The sequence below is a fragment of the Carettochelys insculpta genome, chromosome 8 (assembly GCF_033958435.1).
Source record: "Carettochelys insculpta isolate YL-2023 chromosome 8, ASM3395843v1, whole genome shotgun sequence".
Taxonomy (NCBI): Eukaryota; Metazoa; Chordata; order Testudines; family Carettochelyidae; genus Carettochelys; species Carettochelys insculpta.
The window spans coordinates 46837-71684 of record NC_134144.1 but is presented as its reverse complement, the minus strand read 5'-3'; the positions used below and the strand labels follow the sequence as shown (position 1 = coordinate 71684).

The 24848-nt window shown below is 45.9% G+C and overlaps 2 protein-coding genes across 9 annotated transcripts in view; one reads left to right on the top strand and one right to left on the bottom strand.

Annotated features, from left to right (window-relative positions):
- The window catches only part of LOC142016750 (2,7-anhydro-N-acetylneuraminate hydratase-like), an 85150-nt gene extending 71033 nt beyond the window's left edge, over window positions 1-14117 (top strand). For 4 of the 6 annotated variants that reach the window (XM_075000955.1, XM_075000957.1, XM_075000954.1 and 1 more), the window contains 3 exons: window positions 187-288; window positions 9538-9702; window positions 13744-14117. In XM_075000955.1, coding sequence (XP_074857056.1) covers window positions 187-288; window positions 9538-9702; window positions 13744-13878 — 402 coding nt within the window. In that variant the 3' untranslated portion in view covers window positions 13879-14117. The remainder of the gene's footprint in view (window positions 1-186; window positions 289-9537; window positions 9703-13743) is intronic. The other 2 variants (XM_075000959.1, XM_075000958.1) reach the window with 1 other exon arrangement.
- A 5087-nt stretch (window positions 14118-19204) lies between these two features.
- Window positions 19205-21227, bottom strand: MRPS16 (mitochondrial ribosomal protein S16). Of its 3 annotated transcripts, none has more exons than XM_075001425.1 (4): window positions 21119-21227; window positions 20519-20549; window positions 20003-20263; window positions 19205-19489 (listed from the first exon to the last, which is right to left on the bottom strand). In XM_075001425.1, the coding sequence occupies exons 2-4, from the start codon at window positions 20529-20531 to the stop codon at window positions 19371-19373; spliced, it is 393 nt and encodes a 130-aa protein (XP_074857526.1). In that variant the 5' UTR covers window positions 20532-20549; window positions 21119-21227; the 3' UTR covers window positions 19205-19370. The 3 variants fall into 3 exon arrangements, with proteins under 3 accessions (XP_074857526.1, XP_074857528.1, XP_074857527.1); XM_075001427.1 differs by having other exon boundaries at window positions 21114-21215; XM_075001426.1 differs by lacking the exon at window positions 21119-21227 and adding an exon at window positions 20857-21090.
- Window positions 21228-24848: the final 3621 nt, after the last annotated feature.

Genomic DNA, 24848 nt, shown 5'->3' with positions numbered 1-24848 from the left:
GCTTTCTTCATGTGCTAGATGTGTAACTGCTATTAACTGAATCTTTCAGATGTTTGAGCTGTCTACTTTGTATCTTCTTTATATGATAGCTAATAGGAAACATACTTTCACCCACTCCTGCCCTATTTTCCTCAGCACTTTTAGACTGGTTGTATATTTCATAGCTTCACTGTTGATTCTTTGCAGGTTGTTAACATGGAATTTGAAGGAGGAGCAACAGCTGCTTTTACTATGATGGCCTTTACTGAGCGACTGGGTACAAGGAAAACCACAGTCTATGGGACCAAGGTAAATTAGTGGGTGATTCACATTACTGTTTACTGGGCACAATCGTGTTCCCAATGAAATCAAGAGTTTTGGAGAGGGTCTATTATAGGGATGTTATGTGTAAGGAACTTTGGAAATCACAATTTCATGGACTGTATGGAATTCATATAATTAGCCTTTTCCAATAGCAGGGAGCTGGAAGTGAGCATACTTGCTCTTGCCTCGCTGCTGAGGCTGCTAACTGGGGAAGCGGCGCTTATCAGGGTGTGCCCATTTATGCAGGGAATAGGAAGATGGCTAGCTGGTTCTCCTATTCCAGGGAGCAGTGAGGGTAGGGTGGGGGGTCTGATCACATAGCATGAGATGATTTAGGATAGGAATCAGGGCTTAACTTGCTCCACACTAAGATCTGGTCTAGGCTGCCACTGGTGTTTCTTGTCTGGCCAGCAGCAATTAGGAGTGTCTCATCTGTACTATTACAGGTTTTCTGGGGGCATGCTGAGAGGGTCAAATCAAAGTGAATTGTTTAAAATAAAGCATCTTACAGTCCAAGACTGGGAGTCTTCCACTCTGAGACATGACAAATCAGTCACAAAGAGAACTTTTATCAAAAAAAAAAAAAAAAAAAGGCAGTCATGTAGCACTTCAAAGACTAACAAAATAATTTATTAGGTGATGAGCTTTTGTGGGACAGACCCACTTCTTCAGATCTACAGCCCTGCCAGAACAGACTCAATATATGTAAATCACAGAGATCCAAAAATTGTCATCGAGGTTGACAAATCAGAGAAATTATCATTCTTGGCAAATCAGATAGAAGAGCAAGGGTGGGGGGGAGGTTGGGGAAGTAAGTGTTAGATCAAACATCAAAGTGTGTAAAAGAGTCCTTGTAATGGGTCAGGTAATTGCTGTCCCTGTTCAAACCACATGTTAATATGTCGAATCTGAATATGAATGTTAGTTCTGAACACTCTCTCTGTAGATGGTTGTTTAAAGTCTCTTTTCTGTAGAACACAAACTCTCAGGTCATTCATAGAATCATAGAATAGAATACTAGGACTGGAAGGGACCTCAAGAGGCCACTGAGTCCAGCCCCCTGCTCCGGTGGGAGGACCAAGTACTGGCTAAACTATCCCTGACAGACATCTATCTAACCTGTTCTTAAATATCTCCAGCGATGGAAATTCCACAACCTCCCTTGGCAATTTATTCCACTGTTTGACCACCCTGACAGTTAGGAACTTTTTCCTAATGTCCAACCTAAACCTCCCTTGCTGCAGTTTAAGTCCATAGGCTCTTGTTCTATTCTCAGAGGCCAAAAAGAACAAGTTGTCTCCCTCCTCCTTATGACACCCTTTTAGATACCTGAAAACCGCTATCATGTCGCCCCTCAATCTTCTCTTTTCCAAACTAAACAAGCCCAGTTATTTCAGCCTTTCTTCATAGGTCAAATTCTCTAGACCTTTAATCATTCTTGTAGCTCTTTTCTGGACCCTTTCTAATTTCTCCACATCTTTGTTGAACTGTGGTGCCCAGAACTGGACACAGTACTCCAGCTGAGGCCTAACCAGCACAGAGTAGAGCTGGAGAATGACTTCTCGTGTCTTGTTCACAACACACCTGTTAGTGCATCCCAGAATCATGTTTGCTTTTTTTTGCAACACTGTTGACTCATATTTAGCTTATGGTCCACTATAACCCCTAGATCCCTTTCTGCTGTAGTCATTCCTAGAGAGTCTCTCCCCATTCTGTATGTGTGAAACTGATTGTTCCTTCCCAAGTGGAGCACTTTGCATTTGTCCTTATTAAAGTTCATCCTGTTTACCTCAGACCATTTCTCCAATTTATCCAGATCATTTTGAATTATGACCCTATCCTCCAAAGCAGTTGCGACCCCCTCCCAGCTTGGTATCATCATGATAAGTGTACTTTCTATGCCAAAACCTAAATCATTGATGAAGATATTGAACAGAACCAGTCCTAAAACAGACCCCTGCAGAACCTGACTTGTTATACTTTTCCAGCAGGATTGAGAACCATTAAGAACGACTCTCTGAGTACGGTTATCCAGCCAGTTATGCATCCACCTTATAGTAGCCTCATCTAAATTGTATTTGCCTAGTTTTTTGATAAGAACATCGTGTGAGAAGGTATCAAATGCTTTACTAAAGGCTAGGTATACCACATCTATCGCTTCTCCCCTATCCACAAGGCTCGTTATCCTATCAAAGAAGGCTATCAGATTGGTTTGACATGGTTTGTTCTTTACAAATCCATGCTGGCTGTTCCCTATCACCTTACCAGCTTCCAAGTGCTTGCAGATCTTTCCTGGCACAGAAGTTAAACTGACCAGCCTGTAGTTTCCTGGGTTATTCTTATTCCCTTTTTTATGGATGGGCACTATATTTGCCCTTTTCCAGTCTTCTGGAATCTCTCCTGTCTCCCATGATTTTCCAAAGATGATAGCTAAAGACTCAGATACCTCCTCTATCAGCTCCTTGAGTATTCTAGGTTGCATTTCATCAGGCCCTGGTGACTTGCAGACATCTAATTTTTCTAAAACAACAAGAAGTCTTTGTGGCACCTTATAGACTAACAGATATTTTGGCGCATAAGCTTTCGTGGGCAAAGACCCACTTCATCAGATGCATGAGTGGGGGTGTATTTAAAGAGTGGGGTCCCAGTAAGAGGGAGGGCCAGAGCTGGCAAGGTCTATTCAGCAAGGTGGGAATGGCCCAGTATCAACAGTACTTATCAGAAGAGGAGAAAACAAGTTAGATCAGACAGGGGGATGTGAGCCTTTGTCAGAGTCTAATGGTGAAGCGGGTCTTTGCCCATGAAAGCTTATGCTCCAAAATATCTGTTAGTCTATAAGGTGCCATAACACTTCTTGTTGTTCTCAAAGCTAGAGACTAACATGGCTACCTCTTTGATACTAATTTTTCTAAGTGATTTCTAACTTATTCTTTTTTTTTATTTCAACTTCTAACCCTACCCCTTTCCCCTTAGCATTCACTATGTTGGGCATTCCTTCATCAGACTTCTCAGTGAAGACCAAAACAAAGTTGTCATTAAGCATCTCTGCCATTTCCAAGTTCCCTGTTACTGTTTCTCCCTCCTCACTGAGCAAGGGCCCTACCCTGTCCCTGGTCTTCCTCTTGTTTCTAATATATCTATAAAAAGCCTTCTTGTTTTCCATTATGCCTGTAGCTAGTTTTGAGCTCATTTTGTGCCTTAGCCCTTCTAATCTTGCTCCTGCATTCTTGTGTTGTTTGCCTATATTCATCCTTTGTAATTTGTCCTTGTTTCCATTTTTTATATAATTCCTTTTTTATTTTGAGATCATACAAGATCTCCTGGTTAAGCCAAGGTGGTCTTTTGCCATATTTTCTGTCTTTCCTATGCAGCGAGAACTTGCTTTTGGGCCCTTAATAATGTCCCTTTGAAAAACTGCCAACTCTCCTCAGCTGTTTTTCCCCTCAGTTTTGCTTCCCATGGGTCCTTACCTACCAGCACTCTAAGTTTACCAAAATCTGCCCTCCTAAAATCCATTATCTCTATTTTGCTGTTTTCCCTTCTTCCCTTCCTTAAAATTGTGAACTCTGATTTCACGATCACTTTCACCCAAGCTGCCTTCCACTTTTAAGTTCTCTACCAATTCCTCCCTATTTGTTAAATCTAGAACAGCTTCCACCCAGGTAGATTTTTCAACCTTTTGGAATAAAATATTGTCTCCAATGCAATCCAAGAACTTACTGGATAGTCTGTGCCCTGCTGTACTAGTTTCCCAACATATATCTGGATAGTTGAAGTCCCCCATCATCACCAAAGCCAGGGCCCTGCATGACTGTGTTAGTTGTTTTCAAAAAGCCTCTTCCACCTGGGTAGGCGGCCAGTAGTAGACTCCTAGCAGGACATCACCCCTGTTTTTTACCCTTCTTAGTCTAACCCAGAGACTCTCAACACGTCCATCTCCTACGTCCATCTCCACCTCAGTCCAAGTGTGTACGTTTTTAATATATAAGGCAACACCTCCCTGCTGTCTTCCCTGTCTGTTGTTCCTAAGCAGGCTGTACCCTTCAATGCCAACATTCCAATCATGTATTATCCCACCAAGTTTCCATGATGCCAACGATGTCATAGCTGTATTTATTTATTAGCACTTCCAGTTCTTCCTGCTTATTACCTATACTTCTTGCATTTGTATGTAGGCATCTAAGATATTGATTTGATCTTGTCTCCCTGTTTTGCCCCGACCCTCTTTTTACTCTGACATTGTTGCCCATATTGCCTCCCATTTCTGACCCATCTCCCAGGTTTCCATGTTCTCCACCCACCTGTGGGCTTTGCTCCCTTGCCCCCGTCACATCTAATTTAAAGCCCTCATCACTAAGTTAGCCAGTCTGTGTCCATATACGGTCTTTCCCCTCCTCAAAAGGTGAAGGCCGTCTCTTCCTAGCAGTCCTTCCTGGAATAGCATCCCATGGTCGAGGAAGCCAAAGCCTTTCTGGTGACACCATCTTGGAAGCCAGGCATTCACCTCTAGGATGCACCTGTCTCTGCCTGGGCCCCTACCACTGATGGACAAAATTGAGGAGAATACCACCTGCGCCCCAAACCCCCTCACCTGTGCCCCCAGAGCCCTGAAGTCACTCTTGACCTGCTCAGCATCACACCACACAGTATCATTAGTGCCCACATGGATGAGAAGCATGGGATAGTAGTCAAAGGGCCAGATAATCCTTGACAATGCCTCCGTAACATCTCAGATGTCCCCGGGGGACGTCCATCCTCCAAAATAGCAATACCGCTTGATGAAGCAATCTTGGAGTCCGCCACTATGATATGGCAGACCCCTGCGACTATTCCGCCTGTCCTCAAGAGAGCGGATAAGAAATACTTTGTGCCGGCGAAGGGCATGGAGTTCCTGTTCAGCCACCCACAACCAAATTCCTTGGTGGTGGAGTCGTCACAACAAAGATCAAAGACATCTCAATTCAAGACAGGGGGAACGGACAAAGATGCCAAGAAGCTAGAGCTGTTTGGCAGAAAGGTCTACTCCTCCTCCACTCTACTGTTGCGAATGGCAAATTACGCAGCGCATTTAGCGAACCATAATTTCGACAACTACACTAGGTTAACCTCCCTCATGGACTCGCTTCCAGAGGACAAGAAACCGGTGCTCAAGGCCATCGTGCAAGAAGGCTACGCAGCCTCGAGGACAGGAGTTCAGATCGCCCTGGATGTTGCGGACACAGCAGCATGCTCCACAGCTACGGCAGTGGTGATGCGAAGGGAGTCCTGGCTCCAGACTTCGGGTATACCGAGGGATCTGCAGGCAAAGATCGTCGATCTTCCCTTCGACTCGCAGAAGCTGTTTGCTGAATCAACTGACTTGGTCCTTCATTCCAGTAAAGATTCAAGAGCCACACTTAGGACCCTGGGGATTTATACCCCTCCATACAGAAAGAAAAAGTACTACCCTCAACAAAGACGGTACCAGTACCAGCAACAGTGCCCCCAGTACCACAGGGGTTACGAGCAAGGGCGACATCAACATCACCAGCAGTACAGAACTCCCAGGCGACGTTCCCAACAGAGCCGTGCGTCCTCGGGGGAGGGCCAAAGGCCACAAGTTTGACACACAGATCCAGGGCTGCGCCATCACTACCATCGCACAAGGTCATCCGAAGCGGCTATTCCACCATTGCCTCCGACCATTCTATGACCAGTGGCAAAGGATCACCACAGACAAATGGGTGCTGGAGATCATAGCCACGGGGTACGCCATCCCCTTCCAGTCGCTCCCACCGCCACGACCTCCACCCAGGCCCCACCTCCAGGAGGCCTCCCATGTAGCAAGGCTCAAGCAGGAGGTAGACCATCTCATGCTCATAGGGGCAGTGGAAAGAGTGCCGGAGCAACTGCAAGGGAAAGGGTTCTACTCCAGGTACTTCCTCACGGAGAAAAAGACAGGAGGCTGGAGGCCCATCTTAGATCTTCGCGGCCTCAACCGGTACCTGCGCAAGCAACGCTTTCGGATGATCACAATCGCCTCCATCCTTACCGCACTGGACGATGGAGACTGGTTCGCAGCCCTCGATTTACAAGACGCGTACTTCCACATAACTATCCATCCGGCTCACCGGCGATTCCTCCGGTTCATGGTAGGCAAAGAACATTTTCAATACAAGGTCCTACCGTTTGGCCTCTCCTCAGCCCTCAGAGTCTTCACCAAGACCTTGGCAGTGGTGTCAGCCTACCTGCACAGACGGGGGTATTTATATTCCCGTATCTGGACGACTGCCTACTCAAAGGGGCCTCGAAGGAGGAGGTACTACTCATGATACGCGTCACAGCAGGCACGTTCTCTTTGCTCGGCCTGGTTATCAATCTGGCAAAATCAAAGATAGACCCCACACAGGACATAGAGTTCATAGGGGCACGCATAAATTCTATTACAGCGAGAGTGTATCTACCAGAGACTCGCTTTCGGGCCATCGGCTCCCTCGTGCAGGTCATCACCTTCAGCCCTACGGCGCTGGTCCTGACGTGCTTACAGCTGCTGGGCCACATGGCAGCGGTGATGTTCGTAGTACAGAACACCAGGTTACACATGCGCAGCATGCAGCACTGGCTGGCGAGCATATACAAACCGGCAGCACACACCATTCACAGGGTGGTGTCGCCCACAGCAGAGGTGCGCAAATCCCTGCAATGGTGGGTAAACCCCAAGAACTTGCTAACAGGGGTACCCTTCCACCAACCACAAATATCGGTTTTTCTTACTACAGATGCCTCCCTCATAGGGTGGGGAGCACACATGGGCGAAGAGGTGACTCAAGGGCTGTGGTCCTCCACGGAGCAGTCACTGCACATAAATATACTGGAGCTCAGAGCAGTGTTCAACGCCTGCAGACACTTTCGAGACCATATACAAGGCAAAGTTGTCGGGATCAGTACAGACAATACCTCCACCATGTTTTATATAAATCGGCAAGGAGGAGCTCGGTCCCGTGCCTTATGTGCGGAAGCAGTCCGGTTATGGAACTGGTGCATCGCCAGCAATATAATCTTGAAATCCTCGTACTTACCAGGCGCTCACAATGTGAAGGCAGACCAGCTGAGCAGGCGTTTCGCACTCACGCACGAGTGGCAGATCCGTCCCGATCTGCTATGACCGATTTTTCACGCATGGGGTTTTCCCCAGATAGACCTGTTTGCCACTCAACACAACAAGAAGTGCCCACGATTCTGCTCCAGGGCAGGACTGGGACGGGGGTCCCTGGGGGACGCGTTCGCGATCTCATGGAGGGCCCCCCTGCTTTATGCTTTTCCTCCCACAGTGCTGATCCACAAAGTCTTGCAGAAAGCCAGGAGGGAAGGAGCCCGAATGATCCTGATAGTCCCAACGTGGGATTGACAGCAATGGTTCCCCCTACTCCTGCGCATGTCGGACCGTCCACCGATGCCCCTTCCGGTGGCGCCGGATCTGCTCACGCAAGCCCAGGGGTCCATAGTGCATCCGCACCCCCAAGGCCTGCGATTACAAGCGTGGTTAATCCATGGCTCAGCTCCCTAGAGAGCACATGTACGGAGGAAGTGCAGCAAGTCCTAGAAAGTAGCAGGAGGAGTTCCACCAGGAAGACCTACAAGCAGAAATGGACTCGCTTCACGGCACGGTGTTCTACCAAACAGCTAGCCCCCCTTTCGGTGCCTATACCTGTGATATTAGAGTATTTACTGGACCTCAAGAGAGGAGGACTCTCACTATCCTCGTTAAAGGTCCACCTTGCCGCCATTTCGGCGTTCAGACACGAAGAGGAAGGGCACACGGTGTTCGCTCATCCCATGGTTACCAGGTTCCTCAAAGGGTTGGTAAACCTATACCCCCCTCGGAAACCGCTTCCACCTTCGTGGAACTTGGACCTGGTGCTTAATGTGCTAACGGGACCACCGTTCAAGCCCTTGGCCACGGTTTCCCTCCGCCTCCTTACGATAAAGACGACCTTTCTTCTCGTAATCACATCAGCTCGCAGGGTGAGCGAACTTGCGGCAGTTATGGCAACGCCACCCTGCACTGTTTTTTCCAAGGAGGCGGTAACCATACGGCTGCATCCAGCCTTTGTTCCCAAAGTTTCTTCTGAGTTTCACATTAACGAACCTATTGTTTTACCCTCGTTTTATCCAAAGCCTCATAACTCTAACAAAGAGGCGCGCCTACACTTCCTGGATGTGAGGAGGGCGCTAGCCTTCTATATAGACAGGACCAAGTCCTTCCGGAAAATGGATAGACTCCTAGTCTCTCTCGCTCCCAAATCGAAAGGAGAAGGTCTCTCTTCGCAGAGTATCTCGAAGCACATCGTATCCTGCATAGAAATGTGCTACGAACTCAAAAAACTCCTTTACTGGCCACTCCCAGGGCTCATTCCACTAGGGCGGTGGCGGCATCAACAGCCTTTTTCAAGGGCGTTGCGCTAAAAGACATTTGCAGAGCGGCGACTTGGTCATCCTATGACACCTTCGCCAAACATTATGCCCTTCACAGGGTATTCCAAGAGGATACCCGTCTCTCGACAGCGGTCCTCTCGGGGACAAGCTGCACATAATCCGATTACCCACCTCCTGTCTTGGGTTACTGCTGGGTAGTCACCTATTGTGGAGCACCCACGGGGACACTCGAAGAAGAAAGAAAGGTTACTCACCGTAGTAACGGTGGTTCTTCGAGATGTGTCCCCGTGGGTGCTCCACTACCCGTCCATCCTCCCCGCTTCGGATCTCTGTTTAGTGTTTTGCAGGAGCATCTGAGGCGGTTGGTCAAGGAACTGGCGGGCACCGGATCGCGCACGTGGCTAGGAGCGCGCAAGGGAGCGGCGCGCACCGGCACATGCGCGGTCCGGCAGAAACTGCTTGGAAGATCCGATCTGCGGCACCGGGCGAGCCCGACACCTATTGTGGAGCACCCACGGGGACACATCTCGAAGAACCACCATTACTACGATGAGTAACCTTTCTTTCCATCTTCATTTATAAAATATTCCAGTATTGTTCCTTGTTTCTCTTCATTTAATTTCCTTTCTAGTAATATTATAATATTCTAATAACTGTCCTTCCATGACACTTTAAGAACCCAACAACTGAATGTGATTTGAGATAATCCCAGCACCAACTGTTATGCGTGATCAGAAAATACATTATTAGAAACACTGTAAAAAGTTCAGATTGATGTGTTTATTAGGGTATATTTTGTGCTTTACTTTGGACTTCTAGGGAGAACTATTCTGTGATGGTAGTGGACCAGTGGAGGTTTTTGACTTTTGCACAAGAGAGAAAACTGTTCATCCAACAAACAAATCCACGGTTATTCCAAGCCAGTTAATGGGACATGATGGAGCTGACTACTATCTGATGGACAGCTTCATTTCAGCTGTAGCTGTAAGTTTTCGTTGTCAACCCTGCAACAAGTTTAGGAATTCCCATAATAACAGACATTCAATAAAAATAGCAATGGTAGTAGAAGTCCCATTTGGCATTTAGACATCTCATTCATCAGTCTATACACCTTGTCTGAGGAAACTTCTCTAAATTATAGTCATATTTCTGGATAATGACATAATAATTACATCTCAAGAATGGTTTTGGAAGGTATTTACAACTTAAAATATAAATATTTTTATATTATTGGCAATCCCTCACCTCTAATTCAGAACAAAAAGACTGCAGGACAAGTATGATTTATGAAATGAGTGTTCCTTCACATGTTAAAGCTTTGTCTGATGGACGAAGCTGGAACATCAGCTAATGTTTGTCTTCTGAAGATGCAAAGTGTAAGTGAAGGAGATTTGGTACAGCCAAAGGGCCTCAATCCTGACATTTTCTTCTGTTTTTTAAAACTGTGAAAATCCTATGTTACCCCCCCAACATCACACAAGAATTAGGGTTGTGCAAGTGCCCCATGTCTTCACAAAAGTATGAACATTATGAAGGAAGAATCATGTAAGTTAAAGGAACATGCATTCTCAACAAAATACTGATCCCCAAGTATTAGGTTATGACAATAATGGAACTTAACCACTTGAGAAAGAATGTTGAAAAACTGGAGAGGGTTAAAGCTACAAGAATGATCTGTGGCCTGACATTATACCTTGCAAAGAGAAAGGGGATCAGAGAAGATTAAGAGGTGAGTTGGTAACGGTGCTGTAGTTATCTACATAGGGAGCAGGTATCTGATACTTGAAGACTTTTTTAATTCAGTAAACGAAGGTGTTACAGGTTGTACCTCCTTCTTCCGGCACCACTGGGACCTTAGTGGTGCCGGATGAGGGGATTTGCTGGACAAGGGGAGGTGAGACCAGCTGCCTGGAGGAGGGGGGCCCCACTCCTGCAAATGGACAAATGCCTATTTTGCCAGGGGAGACATTTGAGGCTAAAATTGTACATCTCTTCATCCTAAGCCAGGGGCCCTCCAAATTTTTCATTCATATTTTCTCCTTGGCCACCCAGGAGCCAGAGCAGGAGCATACATAGGGCCTGCAGTTGTGGAGCCAGGGGACCTACAGCTAAGCGCTGAGCAGAGGTGCAACCAGCAGCAGAGAGACGCCTGGAGAACTGGGATGGGGCCATAATGGAGCTGTGGTTAGGGCTGGGCCCTGTCGTGACCTTTACGCGCACACATATTCCTCGTCTCCTGAGAGGGACATGTCCCCCAGTTTGGCAGCTGCTGCCCTAGGCTGTGTTGAGAGCTGCCTAGGCAGCCCAGGCAGTTGTGGGGACCCCTGGACACTGCACCTGCCTTGGGGAAGGGGCTGGAATGCCCAAGCCATCCACAGCCCCTGTCCCTGCTCCTCAGGACGGGTAGAAAGTTCAGGGCTCCTCACTCTGTCTGAGGTTCTGTGGGGAGCTCTTACAGTGCAGCTTCTGGCCAGAAGAGGAGGTGGGATCTTGGTGGAAGAGGAGGAGCCAGTGGCAGGGTCCCATGGAAGAGGGGTTGCGGGGTTCCAATGTAGCTTAATCTGCCCCTGTATACAGCTGCACCTGGTTATGTCCAGGGATCTGCAAAGAATCCATTTGAATTACCCTAGTAGTGCCCCACACTGGGATTTAGAAGTAGTGACATGTAGGAACTGGCTGAACTGATTCACCACCCAGGGATTCTCTATTCATGGTGGAGGAGTCCGAATTCTGGAGGGTTAGTGCAATTTTTCTGGTCATTTTGTCTCAACTATCTCACTCATAATTTAAACACTATGAATTTCAGGTATATTTTTGAGTTATATCTCTGGGTGATCAGTGTTATATTCTTTATTTATTTAGGGCATGGTATATGGAGGTGCTAAAACTGCAATTTTAACATTATTATAGTATCGGAAAGTCAGAGTTAAGGTTGTGCAGTGCAGAATGATTATTCTTTTGATGTGTACGTTCAAGGATGAAGTGACAGCCCTAGTTGACTCTGAAGGCAGCCTTTTATGGCCAAGATTGTGTGTTATCTTCGAGTGGTAAAATATCATGATAATAAGCCAGTGCTTGGAAACTGATATTTATTGGATATACGTGTTGCTTTAACTTTTAACTTGCTTCCTTTTTAATACTTGAGGATTTTTCATTAAATGTTTTGGAAAACATTCTTAAATACTATTGTTCAGATATTATGAGCCAGTCATTTTCCTTGCATGTGAATTGTTAATTTTGAAAACAATTAGGCTATATCTACACTAGCTCCCAACTTCAAAGGGAGCATGGTAAATAGGGTGTCGGGAGATTACTACTGAAGTGCTGTGGTGCATATGCAGCACTTCATTAAGTTAATTCTCCCCCACGGCAACTTCAAAGTGGCAAACTTGGAAGTGCTGGCTTGCGTGTAGCCGTGGCTAACCTGCCAGTACTTCAAAATGCCCAGGCTACTTTGAAGTCCCTTTATTCCTCAGTAAATTAGTCAGTAAAGGGACTTTGAAGTAGCCCAGGCACTTTGAAGTATCGGCAGGTTAGCTGCAGCTACATGCAAGCTGGTACTTTGAAGTTTGCCGCTTCGAAGTTGCCACGGGGGAAAATTAACTTAATGAAGTGCTGCATATGCACCACAGCACTTCATTAGTAATCTCCCGACACCCTACTTACCATGCTCCCTTTGAAGTTGGGAACTAGTGTAGACAGAGCCTTAGATTATGTAGAAAAGGGGTGATCAATAAGCAACCTGTGGTCTCACTGTGGTTCACCAGAATTGAATGCTTAATTCACCTGTCTCTCTGCAGGTACAGTTGCTTGCATTTCCCATTGGCTGTGGTTCACTGTTCCTGCTGTATGGGCACCTCTGCATGAACTTTCCCTCGGCTGGGGTTCCTGTGACTGGGGCTCCACATCCCATGTGGCTCCCGGCTGTAGTGCTGAGGGGTCCCCTGCGCCTGGCTGGGGTTCCTGCAGCTGAGGCTATCAGTGGAGCTCTGCACTCCAGCCAGGGCTGGGGGTGTGCCTCCCACCCCTGACCAGGGTTCCCAGGGCTGGGGCTGCTAGTGGGGCTCTGAGTCCTAGCTGCGGGGTTGCAGGGTCTCCTGCCCCTGGGTGGGGGTCAGTACCGACCCTTTTTTAGAAAAGAAGCCCTGGTTGTACCCAATCAAAATGGGAAATGATTGCCTAGGAATAAGTACTCTTGAAAGGGATGTGGGGGAGAATAGTGGATCACAAACTAAATATGAGTCAACACTGTTGTAAAACCAAACATCATTCTGGGCAGCATTACCAGGAGTGTTGTAAGCAAGAAAGAGGAAGTAATTCTGCTGTACTCCATGCTGATACAATCTCAGCTAGCGTGTAATGTCTCCATGGCAGGTGTGTGCAGCACATTTTGGGAGGGATGTGGACAAATTACACATAGTCCAGAGGAGAGCAGAAATGTTCCCCATACAAATCAGGGGAGAGGAATGCTTAAGTTCCACCCACACCTGCCCTTAAAGACACCTATTCTGGTGTCTTCTGGAAGAGGTTCCAGGGTTGGGGCAATCCCAGACAGTTGGAGGGCTCCTCCAGCCCAGTTCATCTGCTTGGTGATTCTCTTTTGTGTAAGGTTTTATGAGAAGCAGTCCCATTCCAGGCACATTGCATTATCCTGACACAACCAAACCTGATTATCTTACTTTAATATATGATAAGAGGAATCTGTACATTGAATTTGGTGGTCCTAACTCTAATGGTTTAGAAGGAGTTATTGATCAAACAGACCAACTCTTTAAAATATATAGTAGATAACATGCTAATTAGTATTTACTACATTTAAATACCTGGTGTGTGCCCCACCACTGTTTAACTCTTGCTTTGGTGTAACTATAATATTAAAGGGATGATAAACTATTGATTTCTGCATACTGCCTTGAGCCTGATCGTACTGTCTTTATGAAAGTGAGGTAAGGATCCAACTTTATAAACCAGACTTCTTTGTATTTTATCCTTGTAACAGCAGAAAAAAATTTGTGTTTTAAACAGGAGAACAAACCATCCCTCATTCAAACTGGTCCAGAAGCAACCCTCCAGACTCATCTCCTTGTATTTGAGGCTGAGAAATCCAGAAAAGAAAATCGTGTTGTGTTTGTAGAAACTAGAAAGGAACACTTCCCATAGTGTACATATAAATGAACTTTTAAACTTGCTCTTTTTATATTTGAGGAAACAAAATAATTGGTCCCAGATATCAGGGAAATAATTTGACTGGTTTATAGTAATCTGAAATATATCAGGGGACAGACACTAAGAATCAAATTTTGCATCCTATGTAACATTAATATGCAAAACATCTGTTTATAGGATTTTCTATATCTTTTCATTGTTTTGGATGAAGAAAAATATATTAAAAATCATCTTCAATATTGTGTCTATCCTGGTTTCCTTTAAAGGACACTATACTTATTCTTCCTGCAGCACTTCAGTTGACCCTTATGAACAAAGTCTCAGGTTAGCAGGCACAAGGCACAGGCAGTGGTGGAAGGGTAGGCTGGAGGAACAGGGTTTGCCTGTGCAGTGGATGTCTGGAGGCAAACTGCACTTTTCCCTTCAAAACACTACTCTTCAGCCACTGGCTGACCCTTTCTCCTCTGGCCTATACTTCCCACCTCCTGGTGAGCAGGGGCTAAGTGCAGCTCCCCAGAGGGAGGGCAGATGGACAGCCGAGGGATTGCAGGAGCCATCACAGAGCTCCTGGGGAGCAGCCAAGCCAGGTTATATATATATATGAGAGAGAGAGGGAGGGGGAGAGAGAGAGAGAGTGTGTGTGTATATATATATATATATATATATAAGTTTTGAAGTGAAATTAGACATAATAGATCATTTGGAGAAAGTCAAAACACCATCACAAACAAGGTAAGTTCTTGGTTTAAATTGTTCCACGAGTGCCACAATCAAAGACAAAGCCATAATTTTACGTTGTGAAGGGATCTACACCCATGCAGTCAACCTTTATATTCAAAAAAGTGATGCAATTTCTAATATGGAAAAACCGTTGATTTTTGTGGCTTGAAGCCCAATAGCTGCATAAAATGCTTGCAAGCCTTATGGTGATTCAAGAGAAAGCTTAGTCTTTATGAAGACATGCAGAAATTAGGTGAAAGTGCTAGTAATGTAGAAACATTTATGGCAAGCTTTAAAGAATATACTTACATAACGTTGTCTGAGACCTTTAGGATAATTTGCAGGGGGGGCACAACACTATTTGAGGAGTAAGAGCCCAACTCAAGATTTGCCTCTGTCTCCAGAACTGTCAGAAATACCCTCACGTTAACCAGAAAATTTACCTTCAGAAACAGGTAACTGCTTAGGCTTCCCTAGAAACTTTTAAGAAATGTGATCCAATTAAACCAGTGCCATTAACTTTCTCATCTCCTCTAATTAAACCAAGGAAACTCAGCCAGCTCTGACAGGCAGCTGGGAATTGATTATATTTGTAATGGAGAAGTAAAATCAGTGCGGACATGTCTGATTTGGATTTTGTCTGCAATAGGTTTAAAACAGAGGGCTGGATAGCTTGGTGGTTAGGCCATTTGTCTTGTAAACCCAGGGTTGTGAGCTCAGTGTTTGAGAGTGGGAGTTTTCAGAGGTCTGGGGCAAGTTAAAAAAAAATCTGTCAGGGATGGTGATAGATTTTTCTTTGAGTGCAGGGGTGTGGAGTTGACCTCTGGCAGTCCCTTCCAGCTCTATGAGCTGAACAACAATACAACAAAACTTTATGACCTGAGAGTGCAACCAGTAACAATTGTTGGTGGCTGCACTGATCCTTCTTTGCTAAAATACAGAAAATCCCCAGCCCTTTCTGTACCGGATTGTGTTACAAAAAGTTCATTTGTAAGTCAGTTGTTGAGAATGCACAACACATTTTCCCATAGAAACTGTTACAAATGGTGGCTACATTCCCAGACTAGTCCACAAAAGACTATTTTACCTATTATGTAGCTGAAATATTGTACATTTGCAATGAAAAATAGGAGAAAACAATACTTTAGCAATACTGTAATATTGACATTAAGGCTTTTGGGATGCCATTTCCATGACTCAAACTCTGTGATTTCTTGAGCTACCGGAGGTTGATTTTCAGCTTCATCTGAAACAATTAAGCAACTTAGAATGTGAAGACGACAAAATGGATGATGTGTAAGTTCTTCCAATTAACAGTGATGGGTGCTTCAGAACAGGTCAATTCTTAATGTGCTTATCACACTGTAATACAAATGGCTTATAATCAATGTACAGCATGTAGTGATTCCTGGATTCTTTAATTATTACTTTAGCTGAAAGCTGTTATCTTTGATCAAATATCCTTCAAGGAGAACACTCTAAGAACATCAAACTGTTTCTTGTGCTTAGAGTGGCCATGTTCTGTGGGATACCTTCTGGAGGAACAAGAGGAAACTTGGAAATGGCAGAGGTGCTTCATAACTTCTTTGTTTCTGTCTTTACCAAGAAGGTTGATGCAGAAATGCCTAACATAATGCATTCTAGTGGGAAGGGTAGGTTTAGAGGGTAAATATATAAAAAAACAAGTTAAACATTACTTAGAAAAATTAGATGTCTTCAAGTCACCAGGGCCTGAAATGAATCCTAGAGAATACTTAAGGAGCTGATAGCGGAGGTTACTGAGCCTTTAGCTATAATCTTTGAAAAGTCCTGGAAGTTGGGAGAGATTCCCAAAGACTAGAAAAGGGCAAACATAACTGCCCATCTATAAAAAAGGGAAGAAAAACAACTCAGGAAACTACAGTAAGTTTAACTTCTGTGCTGGGAAAGATAATGAAGCAAATAATAAAGGAATTCATCTGCAAACATCTGGATGAAAATAAGGTGATAGGTAACAGCCAGCATGGATTTGTAAAGAACAAATCACATCAGACCAATCTGATAGTTTTTTTTTTGACAGGATAACAAGTCTTGTGGATAAGGAGAGGCAGTAGATGTGGTATACCTATACTTCATTGAGGCATTGACATAGTATCACATGATCTTCATATTAATAAACTAAGCAAATAGAACTTAAATGGGGCCACTGTAAGTTGGGCATGTAACTGGTTGGATAACCATTCTCAGAGAACAACAAGAAGTCCTGTGGCACCTTATAAACTGATAGATACTTTGGGGCATAAGCTTTCGTGGGCAAAGACCCGTTTCATCAGATGCATGAGTGTCATGCATCTGATGAAGCGGGTCTTTGCCCACAAAATCTTACGCTCCAAAATATGTTACTCTATAAGGTGCCACAGGACTTCTTGTTGTTCTTGAAGATGCAAACTAACATGGCTACCTCCGATAGATTCTCAGAGAGTAGTTATTAATGGTTCAGTTACACTTGGAAGGGCATAACAAGTGGGGTTCTGCAGGGATCTGTTTTGGGACCAGTTCTATTCAATATCTTTGGCACAGAGAGTACGCTTATTACATTTTCAAATGATACTAAACTGGAAGGAGTTGCAACTGCTTTGGGGATAGGCTCATACTTCAGAATGATCTGGACAAACTAGAGAAATGGTCTGAGGTAAACAGGTTGAAGTTTAATATAAGACAAATGCAGTGTACTCCACTTAAAACAATCACCTTCATCCTTATAGAATGGGAATCGACTGTCAAAGGAGTACTGTGGAAAGGAACTTAGGGGTCACACTGGACAATAAGCTAAATATGAGTCAACCATGATGCTGCTGCCAAAAAGCAAACATGATTTTGGGCTGTATTAACAGGAGCGTTGTGAGCAAGACATGAGAAGTCATTCTTCTGCTGTACTCAGAGCTCCTTAGGCCTCACTTGGAGTACTGTATCCAGTTCTGGGCACCACATTTCAAGAAAGATGTGGAGAAATTGGGAAAGGTTCAGAGAAGAGTAACAAGAATGATTAAAGGCCTAGAGATGAGCTATGAGGGAAGACTGAAAGAACTGGGTTTGTTTAGTTTAGAAAAGAGAAGATTTAGAGGGGACATGAGAGCAGTTTTCATGTTACGAGGAGGGAGAAAAATTGTTCTCCATGGCCTCTGAGGCTACAAGGATCAATGGGCTTAAACTGCAGCAAGGGAGGTTTAGATTAGACATTAGGAAAAACTACCTACCTGTCAGGGTGGTTAAACACTGGAATAACTTACCTAGGGAGGTTGTGGAATCACTGGAAATATTTAAAAGCAGGTTAGACAGACACCTATTGGGGATGACCTAGATGGTGTTGGGTCCTGCCACGAGGGCAGGGAACTGGACTCGACCTCTTGAGGTCCCTTCCAGTTCTAGTGTTCTGTGATTCTAGTGTGGTTAAATAAGTCTAGTCACATACTGTGCTGCACCTTTGCGTCCAAAGAAAGGTTTTCTGCTGCTCATTTGTAGCTTAGGGTGAAGATAAAGAAACAATGGGTGGCCATGTCTGAGTGCCCCTCTTCTGCCAAAAAATTGTGAACTAGTTAAATGTAAAAATAAAAAAACAAACTATGTTAAGTTTACTTTTAAAAGGAAGCCTACAGTGGCAGCCTCACCTGTTTGTTGATCCAGCACAACAGCCTATACATTAGACCTGCAGCATTCAGCAGGATGTGGTGAATGTAGCTCAGGAGTGCTGCACAGGTGGGGTACCCATCTGGCTGCTCCACGCACACGCCCCACCACATGTGGGATAAGCACGTGGTGGAACAGCTCCAGGTGCACAGGCAGCAGCCCCAGGGGCTCAAACTGCAGTGAATAATTTCACTGGGGGTGGGGTGTGCCTGTAGTGGGGGGATTCCTGGTTTGGGGATGGGGTGGTAGGCTGTGGCAAATTTGTCTTGGACACCACTGCATTAGACTGTTACAACAGTAATGGACTAACTCTACAATAGAGCTATAGTAAGATCTCAGATTACGCGACCCTGCTCTTAAATGGCTGACCCGATTCATACTTTATACAGTAAACTCTCCAGCTACCCCCAGGTGCAGGGTGGGGAGGTGATCCCTTGTCAAGGGAAAACAGCTGGTAGCAGCCAGCTTTTCCCCTGAGTGCCAGCGGGGAGCAGAGGGACTCCAGCCTCCACCCTGTGCCCCAGCCCCAATCCCCACAGACCCAGCTCAACTCCTCCCCATCCCAGCCCCTCCTGCAGCCCTAACCCACCCCAGGCTTTAACTCCCCCTGCCTCCCTCCCACACCCTAACCCACTGCCCAAGGCCCTGACTTACACAAATTTCAGGGTAGGCGAGGGTTGTAACCCTCACTTATCTTGGGGATTACTGTATTTAGAAAACTGTAGTTTGTTTTCAATCTGTATAACTAATATAACCTAGCAGGCCCAGATGCACAGGGATTTTTCACTTCTTGGCTTCTACTAGATTTCAGTGGAATTTAGGAGCCTAGGTTTTACCTGTATGGATGTGGGTCTAAGGAATTGTAGCTTGACAAACATAAAAGATTAATAATTTGTTTTAAAGTAAAAATTAACAAATGAGGAAAATCAGAATACTTGTTTGAGGCCCCCTAAAGCCTCAAATATTTTAATGTTCTTATGACAGAATTCACATATACTGTCTTATTTGCATGTTGTAAATATATAGTCCTTTTCAGTTTGCACACTGCTGTAATTGTTGTCTGTACAGTAATCTTTTGAGTCATTCAGTTCAGACAGATATTAACTGTCAGCTGAAGTTTCTTCCTCAGAACATTTTATTACTGCCAAGGCTCTTTTCTTCCTTAATCTTTCAGCGTTTGTAATTGTCATAGGATGCAATGGGAAAAATCCAGATAAACCTGAAAAAAAGATTGTTTATAGGGTGAAGTTGCAATATTAGAGTTTGAGAGACAGATTCAAGGACTAGAAGGGTACATTCTAGTGATCTTGTCTGCTCTCTTATAAAACACATACTATAGAACTTGTCCAAAATTATTCTTAGAGTATATCTTTTAGAAAAATATGCAATCTTCAGGTAAATTGTCAGTGATGGAGAATCCACCACAACCCTTGGTAAACTTTTCCAATGTTTAGTCTCACTTCTTAAAAATCTCACTGTCTATCAATGTCAGACCTCTATTGGTTTGAAGTGCTTTTTACTGCCATCTTGGCCAGTTCAGTGCCTCCATGAGACTAAACCTGTTTTCTGTGAGCAAAAGAGGGGTGATTACACAAATACATATTCTCAAGAACTCATGCAATGAAATTAAGAAAGAATCTTTGGTACTCCCAGTATGCAGATGATCACCAAAGAAAACAAAGTCTTTTAAGAGAAATAGGCAAATAATTCAGATTAAAAAACATGGAGTTACCTAGAAGTTTTTCAACTGGTTTTGTGACATGTGCTCCACAACCAATCCAGTATTTGATTCTATCAATGTTCAAGCCAACTAGCTTTTCATTATGACTGTTTGGGAGTGGGTCATAGCAGCCCACTTGCTCCAAATACTTGCCGTCCCGTGCTCGCTTGTTATAGGCGGCCACTATACGGAAGTAGTGTCTGTTGGCACAGCCACCAAGAGCCAATCGAATAGTTACATGTCCTCCATGGTAATTTTTCATAAGGAGATGAGCTAAAGGAAAAATTACATACATGTCACAATACATTTGATTATAACAGGTTAGTGTAAAAGTATAGCCAAAAACTCCACAGGCCTTAGAGAAAACTTTAGTTTCACTGAAAATAAATCCATAAAACTGCTGTAACCTGCTCTTACACAGGAAAAGTAGATTCTACCTGTAATTGATTTAGAGGGAAGCAGAAAGTAAGGGTCTGTCAGTACACTGTGGAGTGCACGCAACACTTAACAAGCCCTGTTTGCTCTTACCAAGGTGCACCATGGTGGGCCTTACCAGCACCTAAAAGAGGGAAAAAATCATGAATGAATTCTCTGCCATTCCCAAACACAGAACAAGGAGCCAGCCTAATAATTTAGCAGTAGTGAGAACCTGAAAGTTATAGTTTGAAAATCCTGGGGGAATTATGGGAGCTTAGTTACACATCGTGCCCTCCCCCCGGACATTATGACTCACGAGCCACTGGCCATAGCAATCGTGAGAATGAATGTTTCAAACCACACGTTCCTCTCCCAACTTTTGTGGCTTAAGGTTCAGGTAACTTTCAAACTCCTAGGAGCACAGTAAAACTAGTTTGTTTTCCTAGTACCCGCGCACGGGCCTTCGGCGAGGTGGACGTGCAGCGGGAGAAGCCAAGCCCCCGCTCCGGGCCCGGACCTCTTGCACCGAAAGCGCGGCAGCGGGGGTAGGAGTCATGGCTGCAAGCGGGACAGGGAGCGCTCCCGCACCGTCCAGCTCACAACCGCCTTTCACACCAGCCCCAGCTGGCAGACGGAGCATGTATGCGCAAGACCCTCGCCCTGATCCCCACCCCCCAGCACTGCGCCGGGGCCGGAACAGGCGTACCTCACCTCGAACAATCGAAGGGCCCGTACGCTCCGTTTCCGCCCCTTCTGTGTCGCGGCCTGACGTCACAGTGAGCGACCACTTCCCACATTCGTAAAGGAGACTGAGGTGTTGCGAGAAGGAAGGGCTGAGGAAGTGGGAGTGAAGCATTGTGGGTAATGTAGTGTCCTCGCCTTCATTTCACATCAACGTTGCCGTGTAGCAGCTGTGGTATCCGCCGCGCCAACCCCCATAGGGTATCCCATCAGCCATTAGGGCCTGAACAGGACTTCTCGTTTACAGGGGCAGAGTGAGACAGTGGGCTGCTTCTGTTGCCCTCCCTGTAAACCTCCTTCTTCTATGAGGAAGAAGGGATGGCCCGACAGAGGAGCCTTTTCCAAAATTTGGCACCATACAGACAGTCCAAATTTTGGAAAAGCCCCTTGTGACAGAAAAGTGGAAAACTAGGCAAATTAGGGTGTGCACTTTGCATATCTTTTTCTGACATTTCTCCATAGTCTAGCCATAGTGCCATTTAAAGCCCTCTCGATCCCTTATGTGTTTCGGAATAGGCACTATTCCTTACAGAATGAGGTATACTAAATCTGAAATAAGGCATCTGCTGTTTTGAAATTTTGAAATATTGGTTGCGTTGCATAGCTGCTCGCAAAGGTGTTTTGGATTAGCAGCAATTATTCTGATATAACTGCTGTTTAGACACCCTTTGGGCAGAGCACTGGATATTCGTCTCCCACATGTTTACTGTCCTCTGGTGGCCATTTAGGGAAGGACATTGTGTGTTACCTCCATGTCGTCCCCCTCCCCCCCACCGTTTAAGCAGTGCACACCCGGTTCCTGTAAGCTGACGGCTTGGGCAGCAGACCAGGAGAATTTCAGATGCTGCCCTACTGATTAACAGAGAGCCCACAACAGGAATCGTGTTTCTATTGGTAGTGGACATCTGCACATGCCTTCATGCAGATAACAATTGATTCTGCTCATGGATGGAAAAAATTAGAGGGCACACTGGTGCCCACCATTCCACTCCCATCCATGGCCAGCTGTGGCAGTGTCTTGTTTTGGGGCTGGTTCAATGCATGCATCTCTTCCTTTGTGCCAGGAGCTGCATAGGGAAACAACAAGGCTATGCCCTGTAATGTATTCCCCCCCCCTCCCCCGACCAACACACACACACATTATGGCAGGCCACGTATATGGCCACTTTGGGTAACCAGTCCCCACCATCACCATTGCAGCAATGGCCCCTTGTGGCCAAGCAATGTGTTTGTAGATTCATTGCTTCCTGGTGGCAGCTTAGGGCAGTATCTTGTGTGCCCTCCCATTATTCCAGCTGTGATCTCCCAATGAGCAGTCTAGGCAGTGCGTCTCCCCTTGTGGCAGTGTCCTCAGGTGGACAGATTGGGTAAAGGTAATGCCCTGCACCAACCATGAGACACCCCTTCCCCCATTCAGTTAGTGAGCATTGGTGGCCAGCTAAAACAATACACTCTGTGTGACTCCTGGTGGCCAGCTGGAGCATCTGTATGCATCACCATCAGTTGAAGTATGGGTTGGAATGTGTGTGCATGTGTTTATTTATTGCTGTAACTCATAGTCTTAGAGGGTAGCTGAGTTAATCAGGCAGACAGGGGACACCTTTCTTTCCTGGGAAACAGGACAAAGGAGGGAGAAAGGGCCTGGCTGGTTTGAATTGGAACAGGGCAGTTGAGCAGGGGAGCAAGCTCCACAGACTTGAAGGGGAAAAAGGAGAGTCAGGACCGCTGCTCAGGGACTGACTCGAGTCCCGTCTCTCCAAGATTAATTGTACAGACATCTGGTTTCAGTGCTGACAAGTCTCTTCTGCGCTGTGTCTCTGTCAACTAATAACCCTACTGTTCTCCCTGCTGAATGAGAGTCACATCTGACTGCAGATGGAGTGCAGGACAAGGTGACTCCCCCCCCACACACACACACTCTGTGACACATGGTGCCTGTAGAGACACATACAGCACCAGGACGGACTCACTGCAGGTGTCGGGTGCCTGAATCTCACCTTGGTAGTGTACAGCCAAACCCATCTCTGCCCCGGTGCTGTACACACAAACCAGCCCTCTTCAGTCTCTCACCTAAGCCAGGCTCCTGGGCTGGTGTCTGCATCTCCTGGTGGAGGTGATGAGCAAAGGCCAGAGGGGGGACCCAGCACAGCACTGGGCTTTTTCCACCCCAAGATGGGTAGTTGAGAGGCTGCCACAGTGACCCCTCCCTACAAGCCAGGCAGGGGTGGGACCCCCATCTCTCCTCTTAACAGATCAGACACTCTGGCCTCTGCTACCCACTCTGTCTTCTCATCCTGGTCTGATCAGGGACCTGAGACTCGCTGGGACTGGATTCAGCCCAATGCCCCATGTGTTGCCGCCTATTGCCACAGCGATCCCCGATGGCCAGCCATGACAGTGTCCTGCCTGCTCTCCCTTTATCCCTTGGCAGCAGTGACTCCAGGCCATCAGGGTGAGCAGCAGCCGACGTGTTCCACTTTCTGGGGCAGCAATCCCTGGCAGCCTGGTGCTAAGATGCAGCCACTGTGGCTGCGGCACAGAGACTGTGCATAGGCAGGTGGTCCCATGCTGTTTCCAGCAGTCCAGGCAGGGCTGGTCCCATGGGCAGAGGATTCCTCTGGGTGTTTGGCTGTGACCAGGTACCTTTCCCAAACCTGAGGAGCACCTTAGTAGCAGATGGAGAACTTGTCTGTCCTGCCAACAGACACTGGACCCTTAACAGATATTACCTCCCAAGGCCTGTCTCTCAGGTATGCCGGGAATATGAGGATGCCTTCCACCTTCCCTGTTTTTAGGCTCCCCAAGGATCTACCCCGAGCATGTGATGTGGCAACCACTATTATAGATTTCCCAGACACATTGTATAAAGTGGACCATGTGGGGAATCTCTGGAAAGCTTATTGTTTTCTGGGTATGATTATGCCATGCATGTGCATGTATCACTCTTCTCAGTGACATTAGGCGTATTGGCTCTGTGCTTGTATTTGAAATTTTTGGTTCTGGGAGGCATCAACAGAAGGTTTGTCGAACAATTGTGAAAGGACTCTTCAAGTTGACTAGACGTGCCTGACTGACAGTGGGCCTTGAGAGTTGCCAATCTACATCTGATGAGCTTCCTTATAAACATTCAGACTAGCACGGGAACAGTGGATCTACATGAAAATTACACAGTATATGGACATGTGCTGTGCCCACATGACTCCAAAGTCCATCTTGTTGCTGTACTTTCCCACAGGAAGAACACAGGTGAAGATACAGAAAGCCTGGGAACTCTTCCCTTTTGTCTTCAGACTCTGCTCTGGCCTCTTTCCTGCAGCAGCTTTTCTACTGCTCAAGACTCTGGACTGTTAATGTGAGCCAAGGAAAGCATTCTCACAAAGGACTGAGGGCCTGCCAGGCATTTGAAAGTAACCAGGCTTGAATTGAGACCACATTGTTTCACCTCTGCTAGGAGCCTGTATCAAGAACTTAGAATCATAGCATCATAGAAGAGTAGGACTGGAAGGGACCTCAAGAGGCCATCGAGTCCAGCCCCCTGCCCTCATGGCAGGACCAAGCATTTTCTAGACCATCCCTGAAAGCCATCTATCTAACCTCTTCTTAAATATCTCCAGTGATGGAGATTCTACCACCTCCCTTGGCAATTCGTTCCAGTGTTTGATCACCCTGACAGTTAGGAACTTCTTCCTAATGTCCAACC

What these genes read in the sequence shown, in the direction of transcription:
- MRPS16 (XM_075001425.1), bottom strand. An exon ending in ACCAGTTGAAAAACTTCTAG is followed by an intron (nt 19,490 to 20,002) that starts GTAACTCCATGT and finishes TCTTTTTTTCAG; the next exon opens with GTTTATCTGGATTTTTCCCA.